Here is an 18,457-nt window from a genome sequence, read left to right as displayed (position 1 = left end):
ATTCACTCTGATGTCTTTTGTGAGAGGACACACCCAGTATGTGCTGTTTGTTTTGTACCACACTCACATTGACAGTACATCGTGTTGTTAGAGAGGCTTGTAAGGAAATAAATGTAACTTTACTGTATGAACCAGATGGTATACGTACGTACCTTTCATTTTGCATATTGTAAGACTAGAACCCATTTTTGGTTTGAAAATTTTAGATTCAGCCTCATATCAGGTCTAAATGGAATAATCACTTCTTAGACACATACCTGACTAACTAAAAAGTGAGCGACACCCTTATAAACAGACCTGAAATCCACCTTTCAAGCAGGCCTAAAGCCAAATTCCAATACCCAAAATCTCGGCCACTCGTTCACTCCCACTCGGTCACTCCAGCATTGGTGACCTGCCGAAATATGTTACCATCTTGTGGACTTCAACTTACATGGAGGTCTTTAAATATGTGGCCTGAATACCGCTAGGTTGAACTCTGCTAATGAACAACCTGCAACGATTTGCATTCGGACACTGACATTATGTGATGTCTACACGATTGTCACATATTTCAGCAGCTCACCAATTTCACCATAACACCGCCATGCTGGAGTGTGAGTGAGCGAGTGGCCGAGATTTTGGGTATTGGAATCCAATTCATACACCGATGGCAGCGGAAACCATGCAAGGCACCAACCAGCACATCGGGAGCAATTAGGGGTTCAGCATCTTGCTCATGGACACTTCGACAATAACTCCCGGGTTCGAACTGGCAACCTTACAATTACCATCCAGCCACTTTACCCCTGAGCCACTGCTGCCCTACAAGCTCAAAACGCAGCACATTTTCATTTTTCACACATCTACTGCGTTACACTTAACTCTTGCATTGATAATATTCTAGATTTCCTCAGAACATGAAAAGGGGAATTATATATTTTGTTGCCATTTAGAAAATCTTTAGTAACAATCCATATATTCTCCCCGGGCAAAACCATGTTATAATTTGTGTGTGTGTGTGTGTGTGTGTGTGTGTGTTCAGTTCAAATATGGCTAGTCTTTGTGGGGGTAGCGGCCTGAAAAGTTTGAGAACACTTGTCCTTAACTACAAGTGTGTGTGTGTGTGTGTGTGTGTGTGTGTGTGTGTGTGTGTGTGTGTGTGTGTGTGTGTGTGTGTGAGACATAATGTAATCGTATGTATGGTACACGCCTACTATACGCCAGGAAATTACATAATGTCTGTAGGTCATGTTGCTGTTTATATGCTCAGTCAGCAGTGAGTTGGAGTTGGGACTGGCTGGCACTGGCTCTGCTCTAGATCTGTTGAACCAGAGGTACAGTAAGTGACTGCATGAGTCTTATTCTTACTTCACATTCTTACTTCACACATTCACAAGACAGAGTACTGTAGTATAAACCTAATGTGTGTCTTAGATTTTAAATACATTAAAAGGTAGAAGTTCATATCCCAATAGATGAAGCAATGGCACATTAAGGTGAATTCTCCTTAAAGGTGTAGAAACCCCCCCCCCCCCCTCCATGAAGCCTTGAATTCATGGAGATTGTTTTGTTTTGTGGCATTCCTTAGCCAAAAATGTGATGACCGGCAATGGTCTACTTTGCTGTCCAGTGTCTCTAGACTCTGATACAAACACCTTGTCCAGGGTTGGTTTGGCCCAATTTTGCCCCAATCAGTGGTTGCATGTGCATTTCCTGACAACCTATTTGAAGTCCTGAACCCTGTTTTGATTGTTTTAGATCCTTGAGCAGAGCTACAGTATATACGGTGAGCTGATTGATCTGTTTGTTAGTGTTTTCTTACTAAAGAACTTTAAAGTTTATAGTTTGTTGATTCTGTTTGTCCATACCCTACCTAACAAGTATGCACCATTGATCGGTGTGTAAAGAACATGTGACAGTGTTTGTTCACACTGTCACAGTGTAGGATAGCATATTGAATATTTAACATGTGAATATAACTCTTACAGATGGAGGAACCACCTCGACCAACACTATTTGACTTTCATGGAGTCTCCATGATCAAGTATTTCACTGACAACTGGGACAATTTGCAGAACTTCAAAGCCAGACCAGATGACATCCTGATAGCTACTTATCCAAAAGCAGGTGATGTTTGAATATGGGGTGAAAAAGGATCAAAAAGTGGTATCCTTGTTTTGATTGTTTGTTCAGTAACAGCAGGGACAGGGTAGTCTGGCTTGGGACTCCCTTTTTGCTGGAAGGAACCCCCCTCACTACATACTGTATAAACTTGTGTTGGAGATTCAACTTTTTCATAGATTTCATAGCGAACTCCCCAAAAATATAGCCAAGCTTGTAGATCTGCTATTTCCGGCTAATGTTCCTAATCACACAAAGATTTGACGGGCCCCCAATGGTTACTCTGAGGACTCCCTTGGGGTCGTGGTCGCCAGGGTTTTTTTAATGATTTGAAATTGTAAAGTATTGCAATCCAATTCAAGTGAGATTTATGTTTAGTTATTGTACATTTAATATTAATTTAAAAAATACACAGCGCAGCTCAGGGGGGCCCTGAAATTTTGTCTAGCCCAGGGGCCCTTGGGAGGTTAAATCCGGCCCTAGTGGTCGTGGACACCCTGTTGAAGGTGCCTGTTGTAAATGTTAGATATTTTGACTTCCAGGAACCACATGGGTCTCTTACATCCTTGACCTTCTGCATTTTGGACAGACGTCTCCACAACACCAGACGTCCAAACCTATTCATCAGAGAGTGCCCTTCCTGGAGAGCATTATGCCTCCACACCCTACAGGTTGGAACAAAAGATCACCTTCACAGAAGGTTATAATTTAAGGACTTTCAAGAAGCTTTTAATACCAACTTGGTACAATATTTATACCGATACATAAGAAAGAGGGAAACTCCAATTCGAAGTGCTCTTCAGAGTGTGGGCACTGGGGGAATATTATTTTGCGCGGTCGCGACCTGAAAGGTTTGGGAATCTTTGACATACAGTACTGTACAATGATGACATATTATAGACGTGTGCTTTCTTCAAAAATACATTCATTAAAGGACAACCAATGTTGATATTTTAGGTTATTAGTGGCTAAATATGTATATATTGTTTTTACAACATTTTACAACCATTTATAAGGTTGCGAATACAAGCGGCCGAAATGAGTTTTCTTCGACGGGTGGCTGAAGTTCAGTCACACGAGAGAGACTCGGAGTAGAACCGCTGCATTGAAGGGGGAGGTGACAAACTGACATATTGAGCCTACGACACAGTAAGGTAGGCAGCCCCCTAGGTTCCAGTTGTTCATTCAGACACATGGAAAACTACACGGCTCTGTCAGATCTAATTTCCTGGAGTCTATAGGGCTTTAGTAAATAATAAAGAAATCACTGTAAAAGTTTGTACAAAAAATAAATACATATTTAGCTACTTGTTCGAATCGCCCCGCCCCCTGTCAAAAACAGCTAAAATCGTTAACAATCTTTTACTTTCTCTAATCACAACCTAAAACATGAACCTATTTTTAAATTTTTGCTTCCTCCTACTTCCACGGTATAATTATATTATAACTCTAGGCACAGTAATCTCTATTAACTCCATTTTAGCCCTTCAAAATATATTTGATGATTCCCATACTGTATACTGTATGCAGTGTGCCAAGTTTGTGCGATGTTTATTTTTGTATTTTGAAATGTCCAATTGTCTGCTTGTGGTCTTCAAAGGAACAGAGCTGGCGGATAACCTGCCAACTTCCCCTCGCCTCATCAAAACCCACCTGCCAGTCCAGTTTGTGCCCAAGTCCTTCTGGGAGCAAAACTGTCGGGTCAGTATGTTTTTAATACAGCACAATACTGCCTCTTCAATGTTGGTATGATGACTTTATACATTGCCAAATAAATACTTGCATGTGTTGATGCACTTTACCCAAAATACAGCCCAAGTGAAGTTAGGTTTAAGACCATGATTGAGGGAGGGAGGGAGGGAGGGAGGAAGGAAGGAAGGAAGGAAGGAAGGAAGGAAGGAAGGAAGGCAGGAACAGATGAAGGGTGTTTTAATCGTACAGATTTATTAAAGACAAAGTTTGAAAATGGAAATAGAGTTTGTGGCCGACGGCGACGATCACGGCAATATACATACAAACAACAACTGTCAGTCTAAATTACAATTACATTAAAATGCCAAAGATATATATAGGTTAAATATGTACAAAGCACATCAATCCAAGTCTTTGTGGGGGTAGCGGCCTGAAAAGTTTGAGAACACTTGTCCTTAACTACAATTGTGGTGTGTGTGTGTGTGTGTGTGTGTGTGTGTGTGTGTGTGTGTGTGTGTGTGTGTGTGTGTGTGTGTGTGTGTGTGTGTGTGTGTGTGTGTGTGTGTGTGTGTGTGTGTGTGTGTGTGTGTGTGTGTGTGTGTGTGTGTGTGTGTGTGTGTGTGTGTGTGTGTGTGTGTGTGTGTGTGTGTGTGTGTGTGTGTGTGTGTGTGTGTGTGTGTGTGTGTGTGTGTGTGTGCACTTCTCTTTGCACAGGTAGTCTATGTGGCTCGGAATGCCAAAGACAATGCAGTGTCCTTTTATCACTTTGACTGTATGAACAAGCTGCAGCCAGAGCCAGGAGACTGGGACAGCTTTCTGAACAGATTCATGGAGGGAAACAGTGAGTGCAATGAAATAAAGTACCTGAATGTGTAACAGAGGTGATCATGTGTGATTGTCGGGACTACATGATTTGTGTGTAATGAGTGGTTACGCACCGCTCCAATGACTGGCCGCGTATGTCCATTGTCTGTCTGTCCGTTTGGGGTATGAACCGCTGGTTGACCTACCTTCAAGTGTCACTGTTGAGCTTCACACTGTGCACTAACTATTTAAATAGTACAGAACAGTACAGAGTACAGTACAGGAGTACAGAACACTGTACGGTACAGTACAGACTACAGCACAGTAACTACGACAATACAAAGATAGTTGGATAGAAGAGAGTTAAGGTTGAGATGGTTTGGACACATTCCGAGGATCGAGGGTTACATTATGAGAAGGATGCTGCAGATGGAACTAGGTGCCAGGAAAGAGAACGGGAAAGGCCAAAGAGGAGGTTCATGGATGGGTGACAGAGGACGAAAAACAGATGATCTGCTGTGGAGACCCTGATGGGAAGTAGCTGAAAGAAGAAAGTGTAACAGAGTGTCTGTGTGGGTGTTGTCATAATCTCTTGTTTCAGTGGTGTTTCATTGGATCTTGGTATGATTAGTTCAGTCGGATAACTCACGAATAGATTTAACCAATATTTATTATAGAATGAGAATACAAGTGTCCATATAATATTTTATCTTGGCGTTCGGCTCTGCTCGGCAAAATTAAGCTACCATCATTAAACATTAAGAGCAGGGAGGTAGATATACAATAACAACATGGGGAACAGAAATAACAGAGCCCACCGGTGGTGGTGGGAGCAAAGATCACAGAACAACCAGGAACCATATGCAGAAGGAAGACAGGAAGAAGCATGCAGTCTAGGTGAGCTTAAATACCCCGCCCTATTGGTCAGCTCACAGCCACATCAGTGAATGACATGTGGGTCTTGCACACACTGAATACACCCATGTAGTAATGCAGGCATGCAGCATATCAACCCCTTGAGTATGTACAGTATGTGCCCTTGAGCACAGCATGAAACCCCTCGAGTATATCTGACTGAACTAACTCTGCAAGCTACGTTACTATCATTTATCCATAATGTTTTTGCTCTCTTGTTTCAGTGGTGTTTGGATCTTGGTATGATCACGTCAACGGCTGGTGGGAGAAGCAACAGACTCACTCTAAACTCCACTACATGTTCTATGAAGATCTGGTTGAGGTGAGTGAGTTAGTAATAATGAGTGCTTGTTTTCTGACCTATAAGTCAATCATCCAACATGTAAACAACTGTAATAATAACTACAGATGTTTATAACCTGGTCCTACAGAATAGGAGAAAGAGTCTGTCTTAATAATGCAATTTGTTGAATATGTTTATTTTTATTGCCCGTTTGTGTTGACAGGATACTGGAGCACAGATAGACAGGCTGTGCTCCTTCCTGGGTTTGTCTACATCGGCTGAAGAGAAGGAGAGAATCACCACAGGCTCTCAGTTTGACAACATGAAGAAGGATAAAATGGCCAACTACTCTACTTTCCCACTTATGGATTTTACTGTATCCCCCTTCATGAGGAAAGGTACAGTGATTCCTCCCCTACTCTTTGATTCTGATTTAGATCGTGTCAAAGCTCTAGACACAGACACAGGATCTGACACGGATTTTGACCTGATGGTCAAGATTCAATTCATTTTGTATTTATTTATACACAGACAGTGACAATTAATGTGTTTGTGTCTGTGATTCTGCAGGAAAGGTTGGTGACTGGAAGAACCACTTCACTGACGCCCAGAGTCAACACTTTGATGAAGACTACAAGACGAAGAAGATGATGAAGAATCCCACTCTACGATTCCGTACTGAACTTTAGGTATTTGGCTGCAGGTTGTGCAACAATGGTGGCTTAATCTACAGTACCTGTATGATCCTGTATGAGTACTAATACTGGCTTATTTCAAGGCATTTACCCATGGTGTTGCCAAAAAGCCAAAGCTGTATGGTAACTGCATGTGACCATGACTGACTGACAACCCTTAATTGGACTGAATCTGTGAGACTGTGACGATAGACGTATCATAAATGACTTGATAGTCTATGGTTCAATGAGGAATTATTGATTTGAACAAACAAACACAAGGACTTGTTGTTGGAGCCGAGGAAGACTTATTTAAAAGTCTGTGCTCAACTTCAATCACAGTAATGGAGGTATTACAGTAGGAGGTGCTGTATGTTCAGTAGGGGCTGCGCCTCGTGCATGCACATTTTCGCGCGGAAAAGTGTCTTAAACTTTCCCTCTCCACACGCATGAGCTAAATAACACAGGCAATTAACCGGGATAAGGTGCCGATACTGTGTGATACAGCATATTTATTAGGCCTAGTAACAGAAATCTGTTCTGATTAAAATTATTATTATTCTTCCCCTCCTGTCCGAAGGGGGCCTGTGTCTGGGGGGAGGGGGTGCTCCAGCCCCCCAGCACCCCTACTTCCTTCAGCCACATACATTAGGATATTTGCTATTGTGATATGGCATAAGTGTTCAGTAAAAATATAAAGATCGGATCGGGAAAGATCGGTATCGGTATGTCTCAAAATCAAATGATCGGAATCGGATCAGGAGCAAAAAAACGTGACCGGGACATCCTAATACACTATTATATCACTAATCTATTCTCTCTTGACTATTCTGTTTTTAATTGTAATTAAATTCCAATGTGTTAATTTTGCACTTTGTCTCTTAATGGTCTTAATGTTTTAAGTGTAAGGTGTTTTGAATTGCTTAGACCAGAGGTTCTCAAACATCTTTGGCTTAGGTCACCCCTATAAATAAGTAATTTACAATACTTACATTTTCATCCACGGCATCATCTGAATTCTGAATTCCATTGTTACTTTATAGCACCTTTTGTCATATAGAGGTTATGCGCATGTATAAATCGAGGGGAAAAGTGAATTTAACGTTGTTTAACGTCTGTTGATATAATCAGATTTTTTTCTGTCTGGATGTATGGGCCAGAAAGTATTTTTTGCCACTCGGTAGGCGGATGGATGGATGGGTTGTTGCACCGTCCTCTTAGGCTAAGAGTCTTAGCCATGTTTTTGTTTCGTCGTAGTGCCTACGTCGTAGGGCACTACGACTTCTGAATGAATGGTGGTCCTATACCCGCCTAACTTCTGGGTATGATGATGATGTAATGTGCAATTGCGCATACCCTCTATTAATGTATAAATCTACTCCTCCAAAGCTACAGCTATACAGTATGTCGCAAAGTAAACTGGAGGATATTTTGTTTCCATTCGAACAGACTGAAAATATATGTTATACTTTTAAATGTTAAATGTTAAACTTGGCTTAAACCCCGGCCTTCCTTTTCTGGGGGCGAACATTCACCAAAAATACAGATCTACAAGCTCACAATTTGCGTCTGAGCTGAAAACGGGTCCCCAGTTTGTACTGTAGGCTGAAAAAGAACGCACCAAGTACAGTTTGTCAGTTTAACTCTCTATGGGTGCCATGGCACCCTTTTTGAGAAGCTGGGGCCCACCGATTAAGAATAAATGAATCCACAAAACTAGTGTCTGTTGTATTGTTGACAAATTTCAACTATAGTCAAACTTTTGTTCAACTTTGACCCCTCTAACACACTATTGTTTTGTGTCCACAGTATCACTACGCCAGCAGCTGCACAAAACTGTGTGTGTGTGTGTGTGTGTGTGTGTGTGTGTAACTGTTTGTGCGTGTGTGTGCACGCATGTGTGTGTCTCTCTCTCTCTGTCATAATGGTACACGCCTACTAGTCATATCAGGAAATTACATAATGTCATTGAGGGCATGTTGTTGCTCAGTCAGCAGTGAGTTGGAGTTGAGACCGGCTCTGCTCTAGATCTTTTGAACCAGACATACAGTAAGTGACTGAGTTTTATTCTTATGACTTCACATTCACACGACAGAATATATAAAAGTGTGTATGTTAGATTTGAAATTAGTTACTAGGTAGAACTTATCCCAAGAAATGACCAAAGCATGCAATGTTGCACATAGTGTGGTAAATTATCCTCCTTAAGTTCTATTTTTCTTAAAGGAGTAGTTCACCCTTGCACACCCCATGAAGCCTTTAATTCATGGAGTTTTACTGAGCCAATCATAATGAAAACTTCTCCATGAATTCAAGGCTGTGTAATTGATTTCTTTTTTAAGATAACTTGAGGGCTACATTGGGCTTTTTGTGGAATGTGAGAGTTACCTCCCCCTCCCCCGAGCCCAGGCATGTGGTTCCTGTCAGATCATGTACACGGTACACATGGGAGATTGGGATAACATCGAAAAGGGGAAGGACCCGCCCCTGAGGTTCCGTGAGGAAAGGAAAACAATCCTCAACACATTCCAAATAAAGGAAATAAGAGAGGAAAACTGTTTTGAAATGCTCCCGCTTAATGCAGGCTATGCTGTCAGATTTTTCATTGTTTCTGCACTATATGTTTAATAATTATGGTCCTTAAACATAATATGGCAGCAAAAGGTATGCAAAAGTCAAAGATAATTTTGTGCACATTACATTCTGGGACCTTACCTTTTAGCTTATAGAAACGGTACATTCATTATACTCTTGAAACGGGTAGAAATTGGATAGAAATTGTTAAATGATCATGCGACTTGGAAGAAATTGAAATTGAAATCCATCTTCCATCCCAATGCACCTGATTGGCACCTGTGGCAGTTCACCCTTCCACTGACTATAGACGAATTCAGAAATGGGTCTCATGGTCGCAGCTTATGTATTTCCTGTAGGCGGAGCCGACAAAGCAGTGGTTTAAACCCGCACCTCTTCTACTACAGTGAATGGTAGAGCGACTGATCTAGTCTGCCTCAAACGTTACTCTTTCACCTGTTATACTTTATATACCTCATACTTTAAATGCTTAATATGAGGTATAAAGTACGGCAGCCTTGTGTTCATAAAACAGAAAGATTGGGTAATGGGTAAGACATCTTTCAGGACCTTTCACTGCTTCGTCCCAAGTCTCAACCATTACTCTATGGCTCTGGTCTCAGCCACTGCGGTGGATATTTTGACATTCCGTTTTGTTTTAGTTTTTTGAATGTTGCCACTACTGTTGGAGCAGCCATAAAATACACAGGTTCATCCCGATGTTCTGGGCATCTTTGTAATTTTAGTGTTAGTAAAAAGCAGGTAAAAGAGTAACGTTTAGTAACATCAGTCACTCTACCATTCACTGTAGTGGAAGAGGTGCGGGTTTAAACCGCAGCTATGTCTACTCCGCCTACAGGAAATACGTAAGCTGCGACCATGAGACCCGTTTCTGAACATTGACAACCTGTAATAATAATGACTTTATATATAGATATTGTTTGATGATTATTGATTCATTGACTCCAGTGTAAGGAGCATATCAACTGTTCAATTTAGGTTTGGTATGGCCCAGTGGGAGGGGATTAATACAGTGCCTGCTTTGTTTGTTTTTTTGCAAAATAAATATTGACCAAAAAGATGTAGGCTGAATCCTAAGCTTATTGTGCCTACCCTTCTAACATATAAATGGCTTTCATAGGTGAAATAATAATAATAATCTTCATCTAATAGAAGAGTTATGATATTGAGGGGGCAGAAACTGAGCGCTGGAGCGCTGTTCAGTGTTCATGCAGCCTGAACTGAGACAAGCTGGAGTTGGAACTAGGCCTACATTGTTTTCAATGAGGGCGGCGCAAATAAGAGCTATTTTAAGCATGTGTGCAACATGACAACTGTTTTAAAGTATTGTACAGTAACAACTAGTCTAGTTAATGTTTATGTTGTACTATTACTACAAAACCTTCTAAAATAAAGGGATTTAAGATCATTAAAGCTGGGCTGTTGCCTGAGTCCAATGCATTTCTGCCTACTTCCGGTCCAGGACTCAATAGAGTCCTGGACCGGACTCCTAGTCCTGGTCGTAGTCTATCTAGGAGAGCCGCCATTGGACTGGCCCCATGAAGTGAACGCAGTTTGCGTAACTCTGTCTATATCTAAGGCTCTGGGGCTGTGGCAGTCGAGGTATGACTGTTGAGGTGAGAAGACCCAGGGTCTCAAGCTCTCAAGTATTGTAAATACTTCTGTCAGTGCCGTCTCTATAGCAATAAACACTGCATGTACTGTAGGGCAACAAGCCAAGGGGGGCAACAAAATGTGCCAAAAAGTGCCAAGCCAACCCTCATAATTACAAATTTCTGCGCACAAACGCATGCATGCACACGCACACACACATTCCCTAGTAGGCCCGCCTGACTACAGGGTCTGAGACAACTTCTACTGTACATTATGTTTTGTTGGTTTATCTACTGTTGAGTGAGAAAGCAACTGTGAGCTCAAAATACAAACTCTTACAGATGGAGAAACCACCTCGACCGACACTGTTTGACTTCCACGGAGTCTCCATGATCGACATATTCACGTCCAACTGGGACAATGTGCAGAACTTTAAGGCCAGACCAGATGACATCCTGATAGCTACTTATCCAAAAGCAGGTGACGTGTTTGTGAATATGAGGTGAAAAGGGTGTCATTGTTTTGAGTGTTGTTTTACTCACCAGGAGTGCCCTGGTGAGTAAAACAAAATATCGGGATACCAATTCTATCCAATCAGGAGAGAGGACCCCACAACGACAATAATTAATCAGCTTCAATTTTATAGGCTCACCAGAAGAAAATGTATAGCCTACTTTTTTTTTAAAGGAGGAAAAAATGAATACATAAATAATTATAAAAATAATACTGATGAAAAAAAATCACAGTACTTCCAGTTGAAATGTTATACAATAATAACATAGTGTCATGGGGTTTTTGTAGATCGTGCTAGTGCATTAACGGTGAGGAAAGCAGCTATCATCCTTCGCATAATACAACTTTTGTGTAAAATGTGGAGCCATTTTGATCTTGCGTGTGCTGTGAGACCCAGAGCAAAGCTGACTTGAACTCCATGCATGGAGCTTGATTTCCATCACTCCCAATTGCACTTGTCCAGTAGGCTACGTAGCGTTCAGTTTCCTGATTGCATCAAATGAAACGTGTATTTTATGTTTGCTATCACTGAGCTGGAGAGACCTCTGCTACTTTAAATAAATAGACATAATTTAACCGAGAGAAACAGTGTACACAAACGGAAGACTGTAGGCTACTCTGCTGTCGAGTATGTTAATGAATTAACTTTGTGTAAGCTATATTATTATGACTGACACATGTGACACATATACTGTATGTTGTGTATTTACAGGAACCACATGGGTCTCTTACATCCTTGACCTTCTGTATTTTGGACGGACGTCTCCAGAACTGCAGACATCCACACCTATTCATGAGAGAGTGCCTTTCCTGGAGATCAACGTGTCTCTGTTTGCTCCAGGTTGGAACAAAATTTCCAAAAGCACAGAAAATACATTTTGTACATCGGAAAAGCTTTTTTGTATATTTCAGCTACATTTTAGCTTTAGCCCCTCAAAATATGTGCTCCCATATATAGTACACTGTATAGAGAGTGCCAAAATTATGTTTGTCGAGTTTTGTATTTTGAAATGTGTGTTTTCTGCTTGTTCCTTGTGGTCTTTAAAGGAACAGAGCTGGCAGATAAGCTGCCAACTTCCCCTCGCCTCATCAAAACCCACCTGCCAGTCCAGTTTGTGCCCAAGTCCTTCTGGGAGCAAAACTGCAGGGTCAGTATGTTTTTAACACTAGAAGGTCTAAGAGGTCATTTTGACACAATACTGCCTCTTCAAAGTTTGTCAGATACTGGCATGTGTCATTATATTATCATCACTTTACCCACATACAGCTTAAGTGGAGTTAGGAGGTTTTTGACCATTAATGTGGAGGTGATTGTTTTGTACATCATTGAATGACCAAGTCAGACGAAAAGGAAGAATCACACCTGTGTGAACTGAGCGGTGCAACTATGCTGTTATTATTATAGGTACTGTACTGAACTCTAGTGCAAACCCCAGGTCACACAGCGCTAGCCTAACAGTGCCACGCCAGGTCACAGATCGCTACTGCAACTGTCCGTGCTGAAACGGACATACATACACACACAGTCACACACACACACACACACACACACACACACACACACACACTCACACACATTTCGATTTCTTTATTTGAATCCACAAATTACAATTAATTTTACAAGGAAACAAATATAACGGGGTTGACAGTTCGGGTGCCTTCGGAAATGCGCCCTGAATGCACTGGTGTGCTCTCTTGTCGTTCGTTTATACAGTGCACTCGGTGCGTTGTCGTTCGAAAATCCAGTGCGCTGCGCACCGGGTGTGCCGAGTGCCCGCACTGAGCGACCCTACCCTGAATGTTCACTTAAGGATACACATAGCACCTCCTCCTCCACACAGACAAACTGCCTATAGCAGCCGAAACAGAACAGTATTTGGCAAGTTGTTTGGCTTTGCTTTTTGTCATGCCAGCTATTCTTAGGCCACTCATGGTCAGTTTATGCACATGGCCCAGGCTTCCGAATATCAATATGGCAAATCTACATCGATACCCCAGGTTTGTTATAGTTCCAAGTAATGGTTGATACTAGAATCACACACACGCACACACACAGCATGCGTATTGGAGCGGCTATAGGCACCGCTCAAAAACCTGAGTTGGAGTTAGGAGGTTTGACTGACAGCTTGAGGATCCAATGGAGTTAGGAGGTTCAGTGCTTTTTAATACTTCATCATTGATATTGGTCCAATATCTGTAAAACCCACACACAGACGAAGAAGAAGGGTGTTTAATAGCACTGATAATAAAGAAAAGTTGAAAATTGGTGGTTTGCACCTGACAGCGACAGTATGTATAGTAACATCATTGTTGAATGCTCAATGTTTCATTTCAGTTCAAACGTCATGATCGCGGCAACCCTATACCTCCAACTGCTAAAACTACAATGTGTATAAACGTTGTTTCTCTCTGTATAGGTGGTCTATGTAGCTCGGAATGCTAAACTACAATGTGTATGAACTTTGTTTCTCTCTGTATAGGTGGTCTATGTAGCTCGGAATGCTAAAGACAATGCAGTGTCCTTTTATCACTTCGACCGTATGAACATGGTCGAGCCAGAGCCAGGAAACTGGGACAGCTTCCTGAAGAGATTCATGGAGGGAAAGAGTGAGTGAGTGTCATGAAATAATAAAGTACCTGAATGTGAGAGGGTCGACAGTCTGTGATTTATATTTTGTGGCAGTCTGGTATACCAGTAGGAGTGCGAGGTATGATTAATAAGCCGGTAGCCATGCTCCACAGCTTGGAAACTATATAGGGTGACCAGATGTATCCCTTTGAGTGGGACAGTCCCTATTTCCAAGGTTTAATAACAAAATGAGTAGTATTAGGCCTATATGCTCAAATATGACATCATGGCATTTAGTAGCAACTTAGGTAATGCGTTGCTAACCCCATCCCGTCCCACTGTCCCACTTGTCTCACACAAGCGATACTTCTGTCCCTAAAATGAACATTTTGGATCTGGTCACCCTATTGGAAATGGTGGCACTGACGAAAAGATTAGAGGACGCCACGATTCTAATTAGGAATGGCAATTAGGACAAGTCAAGATGAGAAATGACTACAATAGAGAGTCAGCCCAGGTTAGAAGGTTTGGGCATAAAGCAATTAAAGAGAGGTGAGATTGAGATGGTTTGGACGTGTGCAGATGAGGGCTATGTTGTGAGAAGGATGCTGCAGGTGGAACCAACTGTCAGGTAAGAGGAGAAGAGGAAGGCCAAGTCCCGACCCACTGTAGTCTATGGGTGTATTCTACTCTAGCTTTGTTTAGTTATCCATTTGTGTTGTGTTCTCATTTCAGTGGTGTTTGGATCTTGGTATGATCACGTCAACGGCTGGTGGGAGAAGCAACAGATTCACTCTAAACTCCACTACATGTTCTATGAAGATCTGGTTGAGGTGAGTGAGTGAATGATAATTACAGATGTTTAATTATAACCTACTGTATAGGAGTAAGATCTGCACATGCAGAGCACCTTCAAGCGCGTTATGCACACTAGGACCAACAGACAAACTGGCCATTGTTTCAGCCTCTCCCAAATTCCATTCCATCTCACAGTTCTAGTTACACACTCTAGTCAATACCCCCACGCAAACTCTGCCTCCCCCCACCCCCCTATCCTTTTTCTTTTATTTTCTGAAGATGCAAGTAGGCCGGGCGCAGCGCACGCTTGCGACCAGCAGCAATAACTTTGGTTTGACTGATGTATTTATATGTGTTTCAAGCCTTATAACCTGCTGTAAAACCGTTTGCCCTTCGGGGACACTAATAAACAACCTTGAACCTTAGTTACACACTCACCTGTGGCCAATATTATTATTATTGCCTGTTTGTTCTCGACAGGATACTGGAGCGCAGATAGACAGGCTGTGCTCCTTCCTGGGTTTGTCTCCATCGGCTGAAGAGAAGGAGAGAATCACCACAGGCTCTCAGTTTGACAACATGAAGAAGGATAAAATGGCCAACTACTCTACTGTTACAGTTATGGATTTTAACATATCGCCCTTCATGAGGAAAGGTACAGCGATTCATCCCACTTATGACAAACCTTTCTTATGGTAATCTGTGCTCGAAATGTAAATGTGCATGCATCGTTCGTTTGTTTGTTTGGTCGTTCATTCATTCATTCATTCATTCATTCATTCATTCATTCATTCATTCATTCATTCATTAATTCATTCATTCAACCTTTATTTAAAATTCTGATCATTGAGGCAGATCAATGTCATTTACACTGATGCACATATAAATAACATAAAAACAACAACGAAAGACATATGTTGATAATGACATCAATCAGTTAACAGTCCTAAAATGGACAATAAAACAAAAATACATCTCATGGATGCACCTGGGACGTATCCTCAGTGATGTATCCCAAGGTCATCAGGGTTTTGGGTCTCAACATCATACCCCTCACTCAGATGACCCAGCCGGGGTGATCAAGTCCTGACTTACGTCCCAGTAGCTACCCTCGATCAGTCCCATTAGATGCTAGTATGATGCTAGATATCATGTTGGGTGGTAACCTCCACATTCTCCACACACTCCATATTCTTTTTTATTTTAAAGATCAACACACTTATCTCTTTTCAGATATTTCCCCCCCTGCTTATACTGTAGGGACACAGTTTAACCGAAGAAACATATTAGATCTTGTGCCTAAATTAGATCCACAGGTTTTTCTTTTTCATGAAAATGAACAGTTTTGGACATGTTTTCTATATGTTTGTGTCTGTGATTACGCAGGAAAGGTTGGTGACTGGAAGAACCACTTCACTGAGGCCCAGAGTCAACACTTTGATGAAGACTACAAGACGAAGATGATGAAGAATCCCACTCTACGATTCCGTCCTGAACTTTGAAGCTTCGGCGTGGGTGCAGGTTGTGCAACAATAGTGGCTTAATGGTAATCCTTATCCTTGTATATATACTATAATACTACCTGGCTTATTTCAATGTGTTTTTGTGTGGCCAAAAAGCCAAAGTTGTATTGTAACTGCATGTGACCATGACAACCGTTGGACTGAATCTGTGATGATAATGACTTGGACTATAGTCTCTGGTCCAATACAAACACGGAGGAATTGATTTGACAAACACAAGCTGTTTTGATTTCAAAGTCGGTGCTCAGCATCAATCACAGTAATGGTTAAAACCACAATGCACACCTGACGTCTTGGTGTAGTCATGGATTCAGAGAATTTGAACAGCCTAGTTTAATATCATTACATGGTCATCCTTCTGTTACCTCAAAGGAATAGATAGTTCACCCAAAACATGACTTATTTTCTATCAATTACACACCCCATCCATAAAGCCTTCATGGAGATGTTTTTGGTTTTTGTCGCATTCCTGAACCAATAGGAGACCCCCACTGACCAGCCACCCGCTCATCAGATTATTGGCTCAGGAATGTGACAACAACATTGAAATCTCCATGAATTCAAGGCTACATGGGATGAGTAATTTATATCGAATATAGATAGAAAATACAGGTTACAGTTATTTTGATGAACTATACTCCTCTAACAATATATCAAGGACAGTCCTTGATAAGGCAGTAGGATTTGGATAAATGTGTGTCCATGCATTCATTTTCAGCAGACTTTATGGTGTCTTTACAGCAGGTCTTACAAATAATAACGATCAGAACGAAGCTGCTATACGACCGACGGTCCATACCAATACCATGTGAATTCAGGATATAGGCATGGGAATTTCTAAGATATTTCAAATTTAGAGGGCTTATATTTAAAACAATTTGACACTACGCTACTAACTAACTACAACTGTAGAACCACCAAGCCAACATCATTAATCGTTAAGCTTGAATAAAAGCTCTGCCCTGATTTGCCAACCTCATTCAAAGTAGTTACTGACACTTCTATAATTTAATAAGTTGTCTATGCATTCCGTGGGTTTTGGGGGATTTACACAGCCAAACACCCCTACAATGTTCTCCTGCTCCCTCGTGGGCTGGTTATACACTGGCTCCCTGTCAAATAATTAATTTCAAAATCATACTCAATATTTAAATATATTTTTTATACAATATGCCATGTTTTTATAAAGCATTTAACAATGGATGATGTAAGGGCAAAATGCATGCCTGATCTTTTATGCACCATACTGTATCTGGAGCAAACTCTCATAACTGCAGGTTTGCTGCAACTCTGTTCTTAACAAAACAGAGTTTTGCCACTTTTTTACTATAGTTTTTATTTCATCTTGTTTTCTATTCTCTTAACAAATATCAGTTTTTAATTGTAATTCAATTCCAATGTCTTTTTTAATAATGTGTTAACTTTGCACTTTGTCTTTTAATGTTTTAATTAGGGCCGGGACTAATTGCGATTAATTTAGATTCATTAACTACAGAAACATTAATCGCGGAACGTTTCTCACTGGGCGCTTTTCTATAGTACTGAAAACTGGAAATAATAAAAAGTCACCCCATTTTGTGTTGCCTAGAACTGGAGGTCTGACAAAAAACAGTAACAATATGAAGTACAGCTTTGTGATGTCACTGAGATGTACTTGTTACTGTTACTACATTTATTTTCAGACCTCCAGTTCTAGGCAACACAGAATGGGGTGACTTTTTATTATTATTTCCACAACAGGTATATTAATGACAGTAAAATGTTGAAAATGAGTGGTATCCTGTAGTCACTATTCATTGATTCACTGGGATACCAAAAAACATTTAAAAAAAAGGTTTCTCGCTGTTCTCAGGTTGAATATTGATATGCGATTAAAATGCGATTAATCTAGATTAATTAACTACAAAGCCTCTGATTAATTAGATTTTTTTTTTAATGTTTTGTGTTGTAAGTATTTTGTATTGCCTTATTGCTAAATAATAAACACTCAACCAGTGGTGGAAAAAGTACTCAGTGCTTTGTTTTACCCAAGTAAAAGTATCAATACCTCAATGAAGAAATAAGAAAGTAAAAGCCTGGTGTTCAAAATGTACTCGAGTAAGAGTACAAAAGTATTGGCATCAAAATATACTAAAAGTACCAAAAACAATTATGAAAAAAACATTATGCAGTATGTCCGATTGTATGTATGGCAGATTGTGGTATATAACACACAACACCCACGCTCACTCACTCAATGCTCTCTCTCTCTCTCTCTCTCTCTCTCTCTCTCTCTCTCTCTCTCTCTCCTACAGCCCTATTAAAGGTACTTTCGTATAAAAGGTGAACTTTGCATCATTACTTATCGGACAGTTTTGGGGGTCTTAACCCCTGATGCTTACATGACACTACAATG

At 40.9% G+C, this 18,457-nt stretch overlaps 2 protein-coding genes across 2 annotated transcripts; both read left to right on the top strand.

Moving 5' to 3' along the window:
• Positions 1 to 1,970: 1,970 nt before the first annotated feature.
• Positions 1,971 to 6,486, top strand: LOC308316062 (cytosolic sulfotransferase 3-like; the record flags this gene model as incomplete). The annotated part of the gene is made up of 7 exons (XM_080764411.1): positions 1,971 to 2,109; positions 2,646 to 2,774; positions 3,704 to 3,808; positions 4,514 to 4,636; positions 5,739 to 5,836; positions 6,021 to 6,195; positions 6,368 to 6,486. 7 exons carry the CDS (start codon positions 1,971 to 1,973, stop codon positions 6,484 to 6,486), a joined length of 888 nt encoding a protein of 295 aa, XP_080620537.1.
• A 1,985-nt stretch (positions 6,487 to 8,471) lies between these two features.
• LOC308316061 (cytosolic sulfotransferase 3-like) lies at positions 8,472 to 17,995 on the top strand. Its single transcript, XM_080764410.1, has 8 exons — positions 8,472 to 8,520; positions 11,001 to 11,139; positions 11,885 to 12,013; positions 12,220 to 12,320; positions 13,653 to 13,779; positions 14,477 to 14,574; positions 15,020 to 15,194; positions 15,926 to 17,995. The coding sequence occupies exons 2-8, from the start codon at positions 11,001 to 11,003 to the stop codon at positions 16,039 to 16,041; spliced, it is 885 nt and encodes a 294-aa protein (XP_080620536.1). The 5' UTR covers positions 8,472 to 8,520; the 3' UTR covers positions 16,042 to 17,995.
• Positions 17,996 to 18,457: the final 462 nt, after the last annotated feature.

Source organism: Protomyctophum bolini (genome assembly GCF_963924005.1).
Source record: "Protomyctophum bolini genome assembly, chromosome: 5".
NCBI classification, from domain to species: Eukaryota; Metazoa; Chordata; class Actinopteri; order Myctophiformes; family Myctophidae; genus Protomyctophum; species Protomyctophum bolini.
The sequence above is the reverse complement of the archived record's forward strand: the minus strand, read 5'-3'. Positions and strand labels throughout refer to the sequence as shown.